The 20,588-nt window shown below is 46.2% G+C and overlaps 1 protein-coding gene across 3 annotated transcripts; it reads left to right on the top strand.

Moving 5' to 3' along the window:
* The first annotated feature begins 404 nt into the window (after positions 1–404).
* LOC127003566 (protein kinase C-binding protein NELL1-like) lies at positions 405–19,534 on the top strand. Of its 3 annotated transcripts, none has more exons than XM_050870442.1 (14): positions 406–568; positions 3,166–3,434; positions 3,789–4,010; positions 4,418–4,573; positions 5,026–5,154; positions 8,365–8,458; positions 9,028–9,342; positions 9,593–9,853; positions 10,217–10,453; positions 10,800–10,910; positions 11,952–12,208; positions 12,811–13,062; positions 13,855–13,907; positions 15,790–19,534. In XM_050870442.1, the coding sequence occupies exons 2-14, from the start codon at positions 3,246–3,248 to the stop codon at positions 16,403–16,405; spliced, it is 2,892 nt and encodes a 963-aa protein (XP_050726399.1). In that variant the 5' UTR covers positions 406–568; positions 3,166–3,245; the 3' UTR covers positions 16,406–19,534. The 3 variants fall into 3 exon arrangements, 2 of the variants coding, with proteins under 2 accessions (XP_050726400.1, XP_050726399.1); XR_007757151.1 differs by having other exon boundaries at positions 407–568; positions 13,855–13,977; positions 15,790–15,934; XM_050870443.1 differs by lacking the exon at positions 13,855–13,907 and having other exon boundaries at positions 405–568.
* The last annotated feature ends 1,054 nt before the right edge of the window (positions 19,535–20,588 follow it).

Below are 20,588 nucleotides of genomic sequence, written 5' to 3' on the forward strand. Positions count from 1 at the left end.
TCAGGTTTGGTCAAGGACGAAGTAGTAGTAGTAGTAGTAGTAGTAGTAGTAGTAGTAGTAGTAGTAGTAGTAGTAGTAGTAGTAGTAGTAGTAGTAGTAGTAGCAGTAAAAGTAGTAGCAATAGTAGCAGTAGGTGGTGGAGGAGGAGTAGGAGGAGGAGAAGGAGGAGGAGAAAGAGGACGAGGAGAAGGAGGAGGAGGAGGAGCTGGAGGAGGATTTGGAATAGTAGCAGTAATAGGAGTAAGAAGAAGAGGAGAAGGAGGAGGAGGAAGAGAGGAAGAGGAGGAGAAAAAGGAGGAAGAGGAGAAAAAGAAGCTAGATTAAGTATATGAACTTTAATAACAGGAATAGTATTAGGAATAGTAATACCAGAAGTAGTAGTATACAGGAGTAGGATCCATGTCATAAAAGGCATTGACGCCCCCTTTCTACTTTCCAGGTTCCGCGGAGAGCAGCGGGGGGCGGCAGGTGGAGCTGATCGAGTCTCTGCCCCTGTGGAACACCAGCTACCCGGGCCTGACAGTCATCCCGGGGCCCAGACCCATCGCCCCAGCCGTCTTCCTCCAAGGTGAGCACCCAGCCCTCAGACCGAGCAGACCGAGTAACTAATCATAGGTAAGCCATGCAGGTAACGTAAGAATTCCCCTGGATGTGAAGAACCGTTTTGTGACTTCCCGGTAAGCAGCACACACAAATCTAGCGCCAGGTAACTTAACAACCGCCCTCTTTGTATATGTGAAGAACCGTTTATGACTTCCCTCGTAAGCAGCGCGCACACACACATATCCAGCTCCAGGTAACTTAACAACCGCCCTGTTTGTATATGTGAAGAACCGTTTATGAGTTCCCTCGTAAGCAGCGCGCACACACACAGATCCAGCACCAGGTAACAAATTAAGAACGGCGTGCAGATGAAGTACTGTCGGCACCTTCCTCGTAGCACCAATGACCCTGCGTGTGTTGTCGTGAAATGCGGTGGAAATCAGTGTCCTAGTTTGCTATAGGAACGTTTAGTGTGAAGAGTGCATGGCATAGTGTGACGGTGCGGCTCAGTGCATGTCACAAGCTGGCCACTCTAGCAGGTAATTCTTCCTTCCACCTTGACCAGAAATTGCAGTGGGGGCGGGAACACGTGTATTTGCCGAGGCCCTTCCCAGAACCCACCTAAAGTTAGACCAGAAGGAAGCGTGAATACCTCTTCCTGGAATCTATCTGTTATTGGTGACCCTGACGGCATCACACCTCTGTATTCTCTGCATAATATCCGCTGAAAGCTATAGTTAGAAGCTTGCTTGATCTTGCTGCGCGGCTCCCAGTCATTTGTCACGTTAGAAAGGCCGATTATAGTTTACTTGGAAGCTTAATTTAAGATGATTTGAGACTGATAAGCGATTGGGAAATGTTAAGAATATGGTAGAGGTTAGTTATGTCTTGTTACACGATCCCCAGTCACTTGTCACGTTGGGAAAGCCGATTATAGTTTACTTGGAAGCTTAAGATGATTTGAGACTTGATAAGCGACTGGGAAATGTTAAGAATATGGTAGAGGTTAGTTATGTCTTGTTACACGATCCCCAGTCACTTGTCACGTTAGAAAAGCCGATTATAGTTTACTTGGAAGCTAAAAATGATTTGAGACTTGATAAGCGATTGGGAAATGTTAAGAATATGGTAGAGGTTAGTTATGTCTTGTTACACGATCCCCAGTCACTTGTCACGTTAGAAAAGCCGATTATAGTTTACTTGGAAGCTTACGGTGATTTGAAACGAGAACCGAGTGTTAAATTTGAAGAAAATGATAAAAAGTGTTATGTCTGGTTTTCCGATCCCCAATCACTAGTAACGTTAGAAAAACCGATTTTAATGTCCTCTTGGAAGCTTACGGTGATTTGAAACTTGAGAACCGAGTGTTAAAGTTTTAGAACATGATAGAAGGTTGTTATGTCTTGTTTCCCGATCCCCAATCACTTGTCACGTTAGATAAACCGATGATAATGTCCTTTTGGAAAATTAGCGTGATTAAAGACTTCAGAACCGAGCGTCAAGTGTTAAGAAAATGACAGAGCTATACTTATTTACGGTAAAGAAAACAGCTCAAGGGTAAGAGTGAAAGAAAACAAGCTTGTCTATTTCTTTATCCATTTATCTATCTATGTATCTATAGTTAACCCAGAAAACAGTTGACAGGTTAGAAGGGTCATTATTACTCTGCTTTCTTTACCTTATGCGTCTTAATCTATCAATTTCTTCATATATTTACCTCTTAACATTACCTTTCTTTTCCCCCTGTTGTGTTAGGCGAGTCCCCCATGTGTATTTACCTTCAGTTTTCCCTCAATCTCTCTGTTAACATCACCTCAACATGCACTTCAGGTTATCGTACGGTATGTATGTGCGTATATCTCCACGTACACGGCACCTACATACACCAAATCAAGTACACACATGAACCAACCATCCACGCACATGGCCAAGAAATCTAAGTGAGCTGTCTTGAATATCTTTAAAGCTAGCTTCAAAAATGTTAAAACTTTCCCCTCCTGTGTTCAAGGCGAGTCCCGGGAGGTTGGGGTGCCATTGGTCATTCATTATTCGGTGTGTATATCTTCGCGCACACGGCACCTACACACGCCAAATCCAGTACACACATGAACCAACATCCACGCACATGCCCAAGAAATCTGAGTGAGCTATCTTTCATATCTTTAGAGCTAGCTTCAAAAATGTTAAAACTTTACCCCGCCATGTGTCCAAGGCGAGTCCCGGGAGGTTGGAGTGCCATTGGTCATTCATTATTCGGTGTGTATATCTTCGCGCACACGGCATCTACACACACCAAGTCCAGTACACACATGAACCAACCATCCACGCACATGGCCAAGAAATCTAAGTGAGCTGTCTTGAATATCTTTAGAGCTAGCTTCAAAAATGTTAAAACTTTCCCCTCCTGTGTCCAAGGGGAGTCCCGGGAGGTTGGGGTGCCATTGGTCATTCATTATTCGGTGTGTATATCTTCGCGCTCACGGCACCTACACACACCAAGTCCAGTACACACATGAACCAACCATCCACGCACATGCCCAAGAAATCTGAGTGAGCTATCTTTCATATCTTTAGAGCTAGCTTCAAAAATGTTAAAGCTTCCCCTCCCCACCTGTGTCCTAGGCGAGTCCCGGGAGGTTCGAGTGCCAGAGGCGGTGCAGAAGGCGGCGGCGGCGTTGCTGAGCGGGACGCGGGAGTTCACGATGATGGCCACGCTGCAGCAGGAGGACCGCAACGCCGGCACCATCCTGGCCTTCTCGCGGGGCAACCAACGCTACCTGGAGCTGCAGTCATCTGGCCGCAAGGACGAGATCCGCCTCCACTATATTCATGATGGTGCTGTACACGTCGAAACCTTCCCCTACAGAATCGCCGACCAGAGATGGCACAAGGTGAGAGGGTCGGGGATTGGGGGGGGGGGAGTGGGTGGGGATGGGTTGGAGTGGATGGGGATGGGTGAGAATGGGTGTGGGTGTGTTGGGGTGCATGGGAATGGTTAGGGTTGAAGTGGTTGGGGGGGGGGGGGTTGGTTGGGGAGTTGGGGGGGGGGGTGGGGATGGGTATGGGTCTATAACACCATCCCTTCCTTCCTTCCCTCTATAACTCACCATCCCTTCCTTCCTTCCTTCCCTCTATAACTCACCATCCCTTCCTTCCTTCCCTCTATAACTCACCATCCCTTCCTTCCCTTCCCTTCAGGTCTCTGTAACTCACCATCCCTTCCTTCCTTCCTTCCCTTCCCTCAGGTCTCCGTCGTGGTGAGCGGGACACAAGTGGAGGTCTGGGTGGACTGCTCGCGTGTCTACCGCCGCCTCGCCCCGCCTCCCATGACCAACCTAACAGCCCTGGCCTCGCTCGCACCCCCCGTTGACCCGGCCGATCCCACGTTGAGTCAGGACCCAACCTTTCGCGACGCCCCGATGGCTCTCTACCTGGGCCAGCGGAACGCCAAGCACTTTTTGTTCAAGGTGAGTTAATGGGGTGGTTTTGAAGTGAGTTTTTGTGTGTAGTGATCGTGTTTTCCTTTCTTTTTGTTCTTGTTCTTGTTCTTCTTCGTCCTCATGTTCTCCTCCTTGTGGTCTAATCCCTGACATATCATCTCAATTCTTGTTCTTCTACTTACAATTCATTTTCTTCTTCCTCGTCATCTTCTTCCTCATCTTCTATATCTTGGACATTCCTTCTTCTCTACCTTCTTCACATCATCCATCTTCTACTTACGTACTATTCATTTTCTTCTTCCTCGTCTTCTTCTTCTTCTATTTCTTGTACATCCTCCTCATCTTCTTCCTCTTCCTTCTTCACACCATCCAAACGCCTTCCACACCACCTCACACCTCCAGAAGCTCTCTCACACACGCCTCGAATCTTTCAGGGAGCGCTACAAGACGTGCGCCTGGTGTCGGGCACGGGGGGTTACCTGCTGCAGTGTCCCCAGGCAGAGGCGGAATGTCCTACCTGCGGCCAGTTCGAAGTCCTCTCAGATCGCGTGGACAAGCTGCAGCATCTCGTGGCGGAGCTGGCAACGCGGGTGAGGCTGAGGGGCTTTTGTTTTTTATTATGTTCTTTATTTGTTTACATAGGTTTATATAGATATGCAGTCCACACAGACCCTATATGAAGAAGGGAAGGGGAATGGAAAGTTAGAAGGAAATGGAAGAGAGAAAGGGGAAATGAAAAACAGAAGGAAAAGGAAGAGAAAGAAAGAGAAGGAGAAGGAAAAGGAAGAGAAATAAATGTAGGAAAAGAAGGAGGAATGTATTGCTAACCTAACCTAACCTTACCTAACCTCACCTAACCTTGCCTAACCTTACCTAACCTAACCTTACCTAACCTCACCTAACCTTGCCTAACCTAACCTTGCCTAACTTTACCTAACCTTACCTAACCTAACCTTGCCTAACCTAACCTAACCTTGCCTAACCTTACCTTACCTAACCTAACCAAATCTAACCCAACTTAATCTAACTATCTAATTTCCAGTTGACCGCCTCGGAGGCCCGCCTGGCAGCCGTCGAGGAGTGCGACTGCCAGAGGTCATGTCGGGTCAACGGCACTGTCAGGCAGGATGGTGCTAACTGGAAGAGTGGCTGCGAAATCTGTTCTTGTGTGGTGAGTGACATGTTGCGTTCGTGTTCTTCTTCTTCTTCTTTTTCTTCCTTTTTTTCCTGCTTCTTCCTTTTCCTTGTGTTCCTATAATTCCCTCGGCTTGTCTTCCTCTTCCTTCCTTCCTTCTTTTTCCCTTTCTTTATCCATTGCCTTCTTCTTCTTCTACATTTCTTTCTCTTCCCCTTTTTCCTGCTTCTGATTTTTCTTCTGTTCCTATAATTCCCTCTGCTTGTCTTCCTCTTCCTTCCTTCCTTCTTTTACACTTTCTTTATCCATTGTCTTCTTCTTCTTCTTCTACATTTCTTTCTCTTCCCCTTTTTCCTACTTATCATTTTCCTTCTGTTCCTACTTTTCCTTTCCTTCCTTTTTTATTCTGCTTCTCTTTTTCCAATCCCTTCTTCTTCTCCATTTTCTGTATCTCTTTCAAACTGCATCTCTCCTCTCTTAACACATATCCAAACCATTGCAACCTTCTCTCTCTGACTCCCTCTCCTCTGTATCTCTGTGTCTGCAAACTTAATATATACTGTCAGTGTGTTGTTGATGTACTGTAATGAAGTTCCTGTTTCTGTCTATCTCACTTTCTGTATGTCTTTCAAACCACCTCTCTTCATCTCTCTCTTCTTGCATTTCCCAACTGTTGCAACCTTCTCTGTATCTCTGTATCTGTGGGTTTAATATACTGTCAATGTGCTGTGTGTATCCTCGTGTAGTGGTCGAAGTCCGGGCATACTGTAATGAAGTTCCTGTTTTCCTTCCTTTGTATATATATATAGGGACATGTGAGTTGGATTTTTTCTTGGGTATATTCCATTTTTCTTTTCCTCATTTTATTTGCTGTACCTTGGCAATAGTTTTGTGGCTTAATTAATATTTTGGCTTCTTTGTTTTGCGACTTAATTTACACTTGAGAAAATATGGACTTTTTTATGATTTTTTCAGACTTGCAATCAAAGTTCTTAACGACTTCCACTTTTTCACATTGTAAATCGCCAACCATTTAATTTATCAGTCAAGGGAAGAGTTATGGCAATCAGCTGTTTTCTTGGGTATATTCCATTTTTCTTTTCCTCATTTTATTTGCTGTACCTTGGCGATAGTTTTGTGGCTTAATTAGTATTTTGGCTTCTTTGTTCTGCGATTTAACTCTCCATTTACACTGAGAAAATGTGGACTTTTTTATGTTTTTTCAGACTCGCAATCAAAGTACTTATTAACATCCACATTTCCACATTGTAAATCGCCAACAATTTAATTTATGAGTTAAGGGAAGAGTTACGGCAATCAGCTGTGCTCGAAATTCCCCTACAAATGATTTTCAGTCAAATAGCACAGTTTCCTAGTATAATTCTTTTGTTCTTTTCCACTCTTAGCTTACATGCTCATTTTGGCTTGATTATTCATTGACTCATTTCTCCTTGTTTTTATTTTTCAATGTGTTAGTGAATGGTATTTTATTTTACTGTTATTTTTATGCCCCACTTTTTATTGCTTGCCTCAATTTCTATGCTGTCTAGCCTTATTTGATCATCATTATGCTGTTCGCTGTGATTAATACTCCTTCTCCTACTACTGCGGTCAGCATACTCAGTCTGACGCAGTGGTCTTGTTATTTTTATCTATTTTTTATCTTTACTAATACATTATTCCCTTATTGTTTCATGCAGTGTGCTTATTTTCATTACTGGGTTGTATTTTTAAACATATCGGGCTCCCTCCATGACTATTTCCCAAGAGAAGATTAACCGGGTTTTCATGGGTGGTGGTGGGGAGGGGTTAGATTTTCCCGTTGAAGATGCAGAAGTCATGTAAAACTATCACTGGGATCCCTAAACAGTCCATGAAAACCCTCCAGTAACTTCTTAAATGTCTCTGGCTCCCATTACATTCATTTCCCAAGGCTACAGGGAAGATTAACTGGGTCTTCAAGGGTGGTTTTTCCCATTGAAGATGCAGAAGTCATGTAAAACTATCACTGGGATCCCTAAACAGTCCATGAAAAGACTCTACCAGCTTCTTAAATGTCTCTGGCTCCCATTATGACCATTTCCCAAGGCCACAGGGAACTGGAACTGGATCTTCAAGGGTGGTTCTTCCCGTTCAAGATGCAGAAGTCGTGTAAAACTATCACTGGGATCACAAAACAGTCCATGAAAAGCCTCTACCGGCTTCTTAAATGTCTCTGGCTCCCATTACGACCATTTCCCAAGACCACAGGGAAGAATAACTGGGTCTTCAAAGGTGATTTTTCCCATTGAAGATGCAGAAGTCATGTAAAACTATCACTGGGATCACAAAACAGTCCATGAAAAGCCCTCAGCAACTACCACGAGAGGTTCATATTCATAAGCATATCAAGCTCCCATTACGACCATTTCCCAAGGCCACAGAGAAGATTAACCGGGTTTTCATGGGTAGAGAAGTCATGTAAAACTATCACCAGGAACACGAAACAGTCCATGAAAAGCCTCCAGCAACTTCTTCTATTACGAGAGGCTTTTCAAACGGGCAAACTGAGACTCCGATATGTTTAAAAATACCGACCCATATATCTCATTAGCTCTAGTAACCTACCCTTTCAAGAATCCATGTTTTAGTGTGTATCTTTGTATTCTTCATCCTGAGCTGACCATGGAGTATTTTGATGTTGTTGGCGGGACTGGTCGGATAAATCAATACATGCAGATCTTTTCCCTTCCCCCACAGTAATCCTGCATCAACACCTGGGATGCTTATGTCTCCTCTTGCTAACCTAACCCTTGATTTTAGGCTTCTTCTATGCACCCTCTGTCTCCTCTCTCTCGCCTCCCTCTTAGCTGGTAGTGTGGACATTATTACTAACACTACAGATACATTATAAGTTGTTAGCTAGACTATACACACAAGCCTCCATTCATGTTCGTCTAAATCCCTAAGGTTTTTGTAATGACTGAGCTTTTGAAGTAGTGATGTCAAGCTCCTGTTTTTGAATCCCTTAGAAGGATCGCCAATATAATCTCGACAAAGAATCATTCACATTAACGCTAACCAGAGCTTGTTAGAGGAGTCCAACCCTAAGATAAACCCAAATACTTAATAATCTTGATGTTATATATACCCTCAGCCTCCCAAACCTCCCCTTAACCTGCCCTATACTCAATAAAAAGACACTATTTTCTAACTACGCCATCTCTAATATTGCCTCCTTCAAACCTCTGCGACTAACCCATACAGCATGGCGAAGTAACTTGTCGACCAATTCCATGTCCTGCCAAGACCTGCAAGAACCCTGTCTATACTGAGGGGGAATGTTGCCCAGTCTGTCTGAGTAAGTTATGCCAGTTTTCCCTCACTTGTTACCTCTAATGTTGTTCTTAGGTGATGATACGTAAATGAGAAGGCTTAGAAGTTTCTCGTAAGTTAAGTCACACCAGTTTTGATTCACTTATTAACTCTTGTGTCGTTCTTAGGTGATGATACATAAATGAGAAGGCTTAGAAGGCTCTCGTATGTTAAGTCACACCAGCTTTGATTCACTTGTTAACTCTAATGTTGTTCTTAGGTGATAATACATAGATGAGAGATGCTTTTGAGTCTCTCAGATGTTAAGTCACACCAGTTTTGATTCACTTGTTAGCTCTTATGTCGTTCTTAGATGATAACATGTAGATGAGAGATGCTTAGGAAGTCTCTCAACTGTTATACAGATAGTGGAATCATTGAATGGCACTGTATATTTAACTAGGACATTCTGGTTCATGGTACGTCTTTCACAGTACGATCCTAGACTAGTACAGTGACAGCATAGCAAAATCATAGTTTGCATAGATAAAAAAAAACACGTAACTTCCCAATCTGTGCTGGTCCGCTTTACTCATTTGTTTCCTCACGCCGCAGAGCAATGTTCGCTTCAAGGCGTTGTGTACGACCACGGAGAAACCGTTTCGCCGCGTCAGTGTGTTGACTGTGAGTGCAGAGACGGCAAGATGCAGTGTCGCGGCGTGAACCCCGAAGAGACCTGCCCGCGCCTTAGCTGTCCCGAGGAGGAGCAGTTCACCGTCCCCGGCCAGTGCTGCAAGTTCTGCCCGGGGGTCGACTACTGCGCCCAGGGCCATGACTGCCACGCCAACGCCACCTGCATCAATCTCCAGACCACCTACGCCTGCCACTGCAATGATGGATTCACTGGAGTCGATGGGCGGTCTTGCACAGGTCAGACGTCAATTATGTTATGTGTTTTCGTGTTTTCCTTCCTCATATGATTTTCGTAACACTGCAACACTTGATTCTCATAATCCTGAAACACAAAACTGACCTCTCTTTTGGCCATTCCTCTCTACCTTCACTTCTATAGATGCAGGACATAGCAAGCTCTTTTGTTGTCATATATTTTTGCCCTTTAATGTAAAAAAAAAAAAAAAAGAGGAAAAGTTGACCATTACCAGCTGCTGACACCTTCCAGATATCGATGAGTGCCAGGTTGTCGGCACTCACCACGGCCACTACTGCCAGGCCCATACCCAGTGCGTCAACACGGTTGGCTCGTACCACTGCCAGTGTGAGGAAGGGTATGTGCGACAGGATGCATTTTACTGTGTGGAGCGCGATGAATGCCGAGAGGGAGCGCATGAGTGCCACCAACACGCCTCCTGCACAAACACTCAGGGCGGCTACCACTGCACCTGTAACGCCAACTACACAGGCGACGGATTTAACTGCAAACGTAGGTGCCTCACTTGTTACCTTGCTCTCTAAAAGTATTAAATAAGGTCTCATGGGTGGGTCATATTCTTGAGCATTTCAGTGTCCAAGATTACCTGCTTGACAAGGCTTTAATTCATGGGAGTTTTGAATGTTTCCAGGGGTGGTTTTATGACCCTGGTGGTTGTTTGATCCTTCCTGGATCATAAACCTAAAAAACAGACAAAAAAAATTATGAAACTGAAATAAGATGAAAAAAGTGATAAAAAAAAAAAGATGAAAGAAAAAAGCCCACTCAAATCTTCCCTAAAAACCTAGCCACCTATAGGCCTACTCACACATAAATACAAGTTAGAGGTTTATCATCGAGTCCTTCCCTCCCCAGCAATATGCAAGACCCCCTGTGAGAACGGCGGGGTGTGCGTGGCCCCTGGGGTGTGCCAGTGCCGCCGGGGGTTCAGGGGTGCCACCTGTGAACTGGACGTGGACGAGTGTGCGCTGGGCATCCACCGCTGCCACGCAAACTCCCGCTGCGTCAACCTCCCGGGCTGGTACACCTGCCACTGCCTGCCGGGCTACACCTCCCTCCTGGCCGACAACAGCCACCAGCTACTCTGTCAAGGTGAGTCAAGAATGTATGAAGGTAAGGAGTCTGTAAAGGACCACTAGTTCAGTTTTTTAGAATATAAATTCAGAATGTAAGTAGTTAAGTTAAGAACATAAGGAGTCTGCAAGAGGGTGCTTGGTAATTGCAAAGACTAACAAAGCTGCCAAGATAGTATAGCCAAATCAGTCAAGCAATCATAGTTATCTGATTGCAAAGACTAACGAAGCTGCCAAGATATTGTAGACAGATCAGTCAATCATAGTTATCTAATTGCTAAGACTGATAGAGCTACCGTTGCACTGCTTCTTTCACTGTTCTTTAACTGTGAGGACTGACAAAGCTACCATTGCACTAATTTCAGACGTGGATGAGTGCAGCACCGGCACAGCCACCTGCCACGAGTCAGCCACCTGCGTCAACACAGACGGCTCCTTCCTGTGTACCTGTGACAACAACACCACCTGCTCCCACGGTCAGTCACACACGGACACACCAGAAAACACAAATATTACACGGATTCATCTCTAGTGGATTAACCCGGTAGCAGCAACAGGCCAAATTTTTGCCTTGATATAAACCCAACAAAATAGATGATGCATAAACTGATCACAAATGCGTTGATATATATTACGAAATGGTTTATGTGAGTGATGATTTTTTTCTCATTTTTCTCACTTAGAGGGGCCTTTAAGAAACATGATCCCCGCAGCTACCGGGTTAAACTTCTAGTGGCTGTGTGTTCATTGAAAATATAGAGAACCACTTTGGAAGTTCCAAGAGACACATAAGAAATAAGTGTTTACATTAGTCTGTAGGAGTACTTCCATGTGTTATCCTTGGTAGATTATATTCATTTACACTGTATGTACCCTTTTTTTTGCTTGTTTGCTTTCTATGGTAAAGGAAGCCACTCGAAGGCAAATATATATGGGGAAGAAAAGCCCCCTAACCACTGCTCCTGTCTTATCCCTCTGACTTTTACAAATGTTTCGTGACTTATATGACTGAGTTTGAGTTTGTTGTATGTTGTTGTGTTTTCTTATTGTTAGTTTATATAGATATTCAGACCACACAGAGCCCATGGTCTAGACTAGGTGATCTGTCCTTAAACCAAAGTGAAATCATATCAAATTTAACCCAGTAACTGTGGGTATCATGTTTCTTAAAAGCCCCTCTAAGCGAGAATAATGAGAAAAAAATATCACTCACGCAAACCATTTCATAATATATATCAACACTTTTGTGATCAGTTTATGCATGATCTATTTTTGGGGGTTTATATCATAGCAAAAATTTGGCCTGTCACTGGTACACGGTAGAGCCACAAATCTGCCCCGTCACTGCTGTTGGGTTAACGGCACCAAAACTTTGCATTTTGTGATTGTTCTGGTAATCTTGATCAGTCTAAACTTGTATTTCTCTGAGCCAGGAAGAGAGAATAATATATTGCACCCCTTGGTCAGTGCCTCACCTTAAGCTCACCTCGCCTCACGTCACTGTTCACCTCCGCCAGGCTGTGTTGTGAATGGCGAGGAGCGGCCGCACGGGGACGCCTGGACTCCACCGGGCTCCGAGTGTTCCAAGTGCACCTGCTCTGAGGGTACGGTGACCTGTGACCGCTTCGTGTGTGACTGCGCCGATCCAAAGGTGGACCTGACGTGCTGCCCCCACTGTGATCCCCGTGCCTCCTGCCCACACCAGACCCAGCCCAATGTCACCTACCACAGTGGCCAGCGCTGGATGTACCAGTGCCAGACCTGTGAATGCCTTGTAAGTCAGACCTGTGAATGCCTTGTAACTCAGATGTGTGAATAATAATAATAATAATAATAATTTAAGTTTGGGGTATCTTCAAACACATGATAGCCAGCAACTTATGGTATAAATATACAAAGAATGACCTCACTTTGTTGTATAGAAAGTCTCATTAGCAAGGGAGCATATATGAATTTTCTGTCAAGACCTAGAGTAGCTGCTTTGGTTTTGATAGGTTATGTTAGATTAAGTTTGGGGTATCTCCAAACACATTATAGCCAGCACCTTGTGGTGTAAATCAACAAAGAATGACCTCACTTTATTGTATAGAAAGTCTCATTAGTAAGAAAACATATATGATTTTTCTGAGTCAAGACCTATAGTAACTGTTTGGGGTTTTGTTAGGTTAATTTTGGGGTATCTTCAAACACATGATAGCCAGCACCTTATGGTATAAATCAACAAAGAATGACCTCACTTTGTTGTATAGAAAGTCTCATTAGTAAGGAAGCACATAAAAATTTTCTGAGTTAAGACCTATAGTAACTGTTTATGAGTGTTTGCATGACTGAAGACCCAGATAACTAACTCTTGCACGTCATCTTCCTCCTCACCAGTACGGAGAGATTGACTGCTGGCCGCTGGAGTGTCCGCCAGTGCACTGCTCCTCCCCTGAGCGTGTGCCTGGGGACTGCTGTGCCCGGTGCCCCAATGACCCGTGCATGGCCCTAGACACCCCCAACACCAACCTCACCACTGCCCTAAGGGATGCCACACTCCCCCAGGGCTGCCACTACCTGGGGGCCGTCTACCCGCCCGGCGCTGAGTGGGCGGCACTCAACGACGAGTGCGTCACCTGCAAGTGTCAGGTGGGTGGCCGAGGCTTTCCCTTGTAGGACATGACGTGAATATATTCCCTTGCTGGCTCTAGAGAGTTAGGTTCATGTGTTGTGTGAGTCTGACCCTCATGTATTTATTGACCCTATAGAGTGTGTGTGTGTGTGTGTGTGTGTGTGTGTGACTTGGTGTGTGCATGTGTGTTTAGAGTAGTGTTATACTCATTAGCATCACAATAAAGGAACATGTGCCTGTGATTGTAAGAAATACAAAAGATCTTATAAGATTATTTCTTGTGGCTCACACTCAGTAGCTGGACCAGAAATGATAAGAATCATCAGATATTGTCTGTATGCTTCTCCTTTGTGCATCACAAGCACATGTGATAGTGTTGCCTGTCCTGGCCCTGAGGACAGCAGTGTTTCCTCCAGTGTAGTGTGCTGGGCTGTCAGTCACCAGGACCACTGGAGGGAAGTGTTGTTCACAAACTTAGAAGCCTGATAAGTTCCATTTATTTATTCTATGAATTAGATTAGAGCAGATGAATGCTATTCATTTTGACTTGTTATTGTTAACACTAAGAGAGTAGAGGCTGTACATGAAGCTGCTGATTTAATTCATAGAACAACAAAGACAACAGCGCCTCATCTGCCACTTACTCCTCTTTCTTTTTCCAGCGGTTGTCTTGTAGAAAGCTAAGAGTGGAGACTAATGGCTATTTTCAGGGCATTTAGTGGCAGGGTCGCTCCGCAGAGCGATTGGTGTGGTGACGCGGGTGCTGCAGTCCCCTGAGGGCGCTGACTAACCTCCCTGTGCTGTTACAGATGCCGTACTGCTGGGAGGGTGGAAGTCGGGGCGGCGCGGTCCGTGTCCACCGGTAATCAAGTTGTGGCCTCTTGTTGCACGGGCGTTGCTTGTTGCGGGGCGGGCTAGTGGCCTAGCGTCGGGTAGTCATCTTCACTCCTCAGTTTCACACCATCAATGTTTGGGTCCTGCATGCCTCACTTCTCTCTCTTGTCTGGGACATGCACGGGACATGTAGAGTGAAGTCTTCACTTCTCAGAAGACTGTTGGGTGCAGCCATTCCCTGACTGTAGTGTGTGCTCAGGCGCCGCAGGGTTTGAGGGGTGACTCAAACGCCTGACACAGCCACTCTGGTGTGTGGCGCAGCCTAGCTTTTGTCACTTCACATTTTGCTCCTCACTGTAGTTTTTGCCGCACCAGCTGGTCACTGTACATATTGCCTTCACTAGTGAGAAGCATGACTTATATGCACACCAAACTTAAACTTTGCACTCCAAGAACAGGTGAATGCACCACTGTAATTCTTCCCTGACTGGGCCTTGATGTCAGCACTCACCACACTGTGTAGGGCTCAGGTCACACCCACAGTGAGTAGTGGCTTCAACTCAGCAGCTGTGAGATGCTTTACCTGTAAATAAATATTCTTTCTTCTTATGCTGTCCCAAACTGGAAAAGTTGGAAATCAGACATACTAGGCACCCAACATTGATAGTAGAGAACTCATCACATTCAATAGTTCACTTTTTTGGTAAAACCATTCCTACAATTGGCCTACTTTATTTACTGAGCTCTTCTTGATTGTACTTTTTCATGTGAAATTTTGCAGAAGTGCTTTAAATACATATTGAAATGTGGCAGAACCCTGCACAGTGATGTGTTCATGACACTCACTCTGTACGGAGGGTGTGGACACGCCTGCTGTGAAAGTACAAACTGTAGTCTCTTATCCAGGAGTATGGCAGCTACTTCTTCAGTACGATTTTATTTTATTTGCATCTCAAAAAATTGCCTAGAATACCAGCACCTTCAAAGTCCTCTGAGCAGATCTGACTAAATTCCTCCACACTGAATGGCTGATCGCTGAATGCAAGTGGCTACCATTCCCAGTCTGTCCAGTGTTTCCTCAGGCACCACTAGCAGACTCCCGGGCCCTGGCGGCCCCTCACTGCATTGTTCTTGTAATGACTTTTCAGATTACTCACTACGTAACTAGCCCCATACTCAGCCTAGCGAGGCCTTACACTGTTGCATTCCCCTTGACACACTCCTGCACCACACGGAGGGAACCATCCAGGAACTGTGGGCTAAAGTTTGTCCCTAAGTGAATGCTGCCTTCCTAACACGTGCAGGAATTCGCAGGAATGAATGTTGCTTAAGAGGGTGAGGTAGAGAGAGAGGCAGAGGAGACAATGCTGTGTTGCTGCTGCCCTCCACTCTTTGAGGTGGAGTGCCACTCTGCATGACTTGCTTTGCACTGTCAGCTATGCCCACTCCTAACATTAGAACTCATGTGATTATAATGGTATTTACTCAATTACTATATACTTGAATACTTCATTATCTTTGTACATTAGACTTGCTGTTTTGTACTGTAATATTTTGGAATGCCCAACACACACACACACACACACACACACACACACACACACACACACACACACACACACACACACACACACACACGCCACCACTCCAGACTTATCACCTGCTATCTCAGTGGTCTAAATTTAGCTCATTTAAATGTCCACTTGAGTTTCCCTCCCATCAAAACAAGTTATCCATTGATTCAGCCACTTAAAAATTCCTCATTAATAATACTTTTGTTTTTATTAAGATCCCCCAGCCCTCCAGCCCCACACTTTTGCTAAGTCAGGACTAAAGCACACACCCTGCTGCCTTGCCCCTTGCTGCCTGCAGCCTTTCTAATGTGCTGTGTGTTCGTGTGTTTGTTGCAGAGTGGACAGGTGTGTTGCCATTACCGCAGCCGCTGTGTGGCTGGTGGGCCGTGGGCTGCCCTGCCAGCTCTCCTCGATGGTGCTTCGTGGGACGGGCACGCTCCACTTCCTCCTGTGGGGCGTCCTGATGTGCTTTATAACTCCCCTCCTGCGGTGCTTCACCTTCCTGTGGCGGCGGCTGCTGGAGCCGCCCCGGGGGTGGGCGGCGCCCCCAGTGGCCTCGGGGCTGCCGGACAGAAGCCCGTTGGAAGCCACCTCCATCACCCCCGCTCTCTCCGCGCCCCGGCGCCCACCCGACCTGCCCCACGCCCCCGTGCCCCCCTGGCGGCGGGCACCAGAGTCCCTTGGGGCGACCCTCCCCTGCCCCGTGATGTGCCTCAGACATTTGCCCCGCTGGGGACAACTAGTGATAGTGACATTGCAAAGACTAGTGTTATGCCGGGCGACTGGCACCACAGACCTCTATATAAAAGTCCCACCTCATGGATACGATCTCAAAAAGCACAATTCTTCAGGGAGCGCCAAGAGAGGCAGAGAAAGAGTGAGCCATGAGTTGATAAAGGCGAGGAGCAACACATGCCTCAATCAAACCCCCAGCAGCGCGCCCCCCACCTGAGGGCGGCCGCACCCCGCCACACCACGACTCTCCAGCAGCAGGCCTCCCCGCCCCCGCCCCCGCCGTGCCTCCTTGGCGGGGGCCCCGCGAGGGTGCCAGTCAGAGGAATGATCAAATCCTACTCAGCACTCTGTGGGAGCAGATCTTTGTCAGTCCAGCAAAAATTGTGCATTACAAACCCCAGCCACACGGTTCCCTGTGTGGGGCGAAGCAAGGGTGACATCCAACTTTACTCTAAATAGCTGTTCCACAGTGATTAATATTGTGCAGCTCTTCTTAACAAGTTGTATTGTTCCCAAGCCCTTTGCAGCAGCAGCAGCAGCAGCAGCAGCAGCTATAGCAAGTTTGTAGATCCCACACTGAGGTCTGCTGTATCTAGTCCGCCTCAGCTGTAGCCTTGTCTGCCTCTGCCTGTCAAGCGTTAGTCTTCCTCAAGTCGTGGTCAGTGTTGCGGTGGTCCTAGGGAGTGGAGCGCCCTGACTAGTGTTCCTGGGACTGTCTGTTCTGTGTCCCGATTACCGGCTTAACGTAGACACTCGGGATAGTGTGAAGCGGGTGCTCGGCGGAATGGTTGTCTTGTACATATCATGTATATAGCAGTTAGGCTCCTCAGGCCAGTTATTATTTTGATGATCCAAAGTGAATGTTGCCATAGCCCAGATTACTTACCATGAAGGATGCAAAGACTCTTCTTCACTTGTTTTGTCTCTGGTCATTCCACATCCCTGCTAGTCATGTTAGTCTTGTCCTCATTTTGTTGCCTAAGGTACTGTCCTATAGTGCATTTACAACATACGGGAATGTACGTTCCTCTTGTCGCATAAATGAAAATGTTGAGATTTTAAAAGAGATGCTCTCCTGCATTATAATTATATATTATCAAGTCTCTAGTCATTCCTAATCAATATCGTGTAATACCTGCTGGTTAAACTGCCTACATAAAGATTGGAAGTGAACTGAGTAATGTTACCAAACACAGCATTAGCTCTGTCTCTATGTATCTGTCTCATCAGTTCTGTTGCAGTGACGTGAGATGAGTCAGTCAGTCAGTCACTCATGGTCGCTGGGTTTGCGCGGTGGCGCCTTACTCGGCCACCGCTGCCTGCGTCTCAGAGCCTTCCTTGGTTCAGGTGGAGTTGCACACACTCAGCACAGTGCCAGTCAGCGGGGCGCCCCTCGGGGCAGCCCCACACTACTTTTTGTGCTTAGTCTTGTGTTGAACTGTTTGTGGGTATTCTAAAACTCTCTCAATTCTCTATAGAGTCAATTCATATTTATTTACTTCAGTTATATATCCAAAAATGTAAATAATATATAGTAAAATATCTGTAGATTAAACTATGCAAAATATAAACATGTTACAATTCCTGTAGTTGTCAAGTAGAAACTGACTCAGCTGAACGCTACACAGGACGAGGGTGTGGCGGTGAGCAGCCGGCGAGGGCGTGGGTGTGTGGGTGTGTCGCGGCCGGGGGAGGAGGCGGAGAGGACACATGAGACTTAGCAGATTATTTTGCCTGATGTGTTGTGCCCCGTTGATACTTTGGTGATTACTTTGTTTACTTGCCACATTTCTTCAGTCAACTCCAAACAAGTGTGAAACGAGTCGTGCTGGGCGCCCCCCGGCAGCACGGGGGGGCGTCCTTTCCTTGGTTCAGTGGCACTCTGTTCCCAACATGACAGCCAAAGAGGTTTTCGCAGAAGCATCAGCCTATAGTTTTATTTGACTTTTCTTGATACTCCCCAGGGGATTCTCGTCGCTTTATATTACTGTTACTCTAGTGGGCCGCAGCGAGGGCACGGGAGGCAGCTCAGGGTGGTGTAGATGCCAAGCAGTACGAATTTCCAGTTAGTCAAGGGTGATAAAGACATAATAAAATATGCAACAGTGTTTGTCAACTTTCTTGCTGAATAACTTTGGTTGATGCCTGTAGATGTCACGCGGCGGACGGCGCAGGAACCGTCGCAGCGGTGGTTCCCAGCCCAAGGCCACGAAGCCCCGAGATGGTGACAAGGTTATATTTTAGGGTCCAGTTGTACAGCATTGTTTGTGATAGTGATTGGTCTGTGCCACATGTTCACACAGTGTGTGTTCACCTTCACATGCCAGTGATAATAAAATACAGGAGCTTACAGTACTCATGTTCTTCAATGCGGTGCAGAGGGTCAGCTCATTACTCTAAGTTTGGCGTGTCCAGGTCTGCCCATGTCAGGTCGGGCCAGCACCCGGCCCTGCGAGGCGTGGCAGCCACGGGTGGGAAATTGGAATCACTCGGCTGGAGGATCAACCCTTGTCACCGCGTGGTCCTCAGCGCTGATCAGACAGCCGTGTGCAGGAAGCGCTGCCAGCCACCTGCTCCTTTGTTCAATATTGCAGACAGACAAGTAATCTACAGGTAGCTGTTGTTGACATCCACAAGATGGTATACATTTAATTTAATGTAACAAATTTGGCAGTTTTTTTACAAACTAGTCTTAGACATAATATTCCATTGTTCAGTCCTTACAAGACTCTTCCCTCCTGTCTCATATACTGTTAATACAACGATGATGAACTCCTTTATCTCATGGTTTACCAAGTGCTTGTGGTCTTCATTTCCAGATATATAAGATTTCTTTTGAACACCTTTTCATTTCCCTGGCCACAAGGCCCGTGTCCCCTTGGTTAGCGGTGTGGAGCCCATCTCATCAGACTGTCGCTAGGAGAGACTAGTTATATGCCTAGTAAGACTGTTGAATAAGGCTTACCACCCCACCCAGCCGGTACATTACTGAGAAGTTCCAGACTCGTGGCCCGGAGACTTCTTCAAGTGGGCAAGGAAGGCTTTCAGAAGAAACAGGATCCAAGTATTCATTGTTTATTAGTTGTCTAAATTGTCGGCTGTGTGACGGGTGACAGACACGCTCGGCGAGCCTGTCTGGGAATGGTCCGAGCTTTATGGTGTTAACGCAAATTTGTCGTGGCTTTCACAACTTTTCGTCAACTCATTTCAGTTGACGGTGAACACATCACGAGAAGAAGAGGCTCCCAAAGTATTAGTTATGACACATCGAGCACTGACTCCCATCACTGTAACAAAAGAAATACGTCAAAAATTATATCGTACTGAAAATATAAATACAAATTGTTGTATTGTACTATTATCCCTAACTGTTAATACTATATAACCATGCAATGACTTGTAAGTGGCCAACCCCCAGCCCCGGGAAGGGCCGCGGCTCGCCACGGGTCGAGACCCCGGGCGGCGTGGACCAGCCAGGGGCAGGTGTTCGAGTAGTTGACGACAAAGTAACCAGACGGGGCTGTATCATATTTTATCATTCTCATGCATACACTTAACATTACAGTAAATTAATAATAGTGATGATGATAATGAAAATAGAAGGATGATGAGGCTGCGGGGCGGGGCGGGCGGAGTGGCCAACCACTGTTTCGGCCACTCCCTCCCGGCAGCGGTGGCGGCGGTGGCTCGAGTCATACGTGGCTGTGCCTTGGCGGCTGCTGCGAGGAGTGACGCCTCGACCATGCTGTTGGTTCCTCAAGGCTTGTGTTGTGGCCTCCTACGATGTCAACCCGAGCTTCGTGCAATGAGTGACGGATTTCAGCGCCCCGCCTCCTGTGTCACCGGTCAGCCGTGCAGAGGTCAGGTAAGGATGGGTCCAGGGTGTTATGTCGGCCGTGTGTCGTGTTCCTGTGAGTGATGGGCCGCGGAGATGACTTGGAGGTCAAGCTGGAGAATTATCAGTGTGTCGCGCGGATTCCAGGTGATTGTGACCCTGAGTGGAGGACAAGCGTGTCACTCGTTAGCCGGATGGTCTTTACTCATATAGTCTTGACTCACGAGCTCAATCAGTGGTATATACTCGGTTTTATTTACGTATCTTTATCATGTCCTTAAGTAGTGAATGGCAATAAGCGCAATTATATGCGTGTTATGCACCTGATAGGAGCCTGCGCATTATCATCCAGATCCAGAATACTTTACGATCGTTACACAACCAAGTGCTTTCACCTCATCGCGGGACAGTGTTAGCGTTCTGTTCTCATGTAAACTATTTCCATTGGCCGAAAAGGCGATCAATCGGCTTCTAATGATTGTTTTTGGGGGGTTCATGGTACAGCAGAAGTCAAGCTACCACCAGGGTCATGTAACTACCCCTGGAAAAGGCCAAGAACTCCTAC

This window comes from Eriocheir sinensis, chromosome 25, assembly GCF_024679095.1.
Source record: "Eriocheir sinensis breed Jianghai 21 chromosome 25, ASM2467909v1, whole genome shotgun sequence".
NCBI classification, from domain to species: domain Eukaryota; kingdom Metazoa; phylum Arthropoda; class Malacostraca; order Decapoda; family Varunidae; genus Eriocheir; species Eriocheir sinensis.

What these genes read in the sequence shown, in the direction of transcription:
- LOC127003566 (XM_050870442.1), top strand. Translation starts at nt 3,246, where the DNA reads ATGATGGCCACGCTGCAGCAGGAGGACCGCAACGCCGGCACCATCCTG. An exon ending in CGACGGATTTAACTGCAAAC is followed by an intron (nt 9,854 to 10,216) that starts GTAGGTGCCTCA and finishes TTCCCTCCCCAG; the next exon opens with CAATATGCAAGACCCCCTGT. An exon ending in GGCGCGGTCCGTGTCCACCG is followed by an intron (nt 13,908 to 15,789) that starts GTAATCAAGTTG and finishes TGTTTGTTGCAG; the next exon opens with AGTGGACAGGTGTGTTGCCA.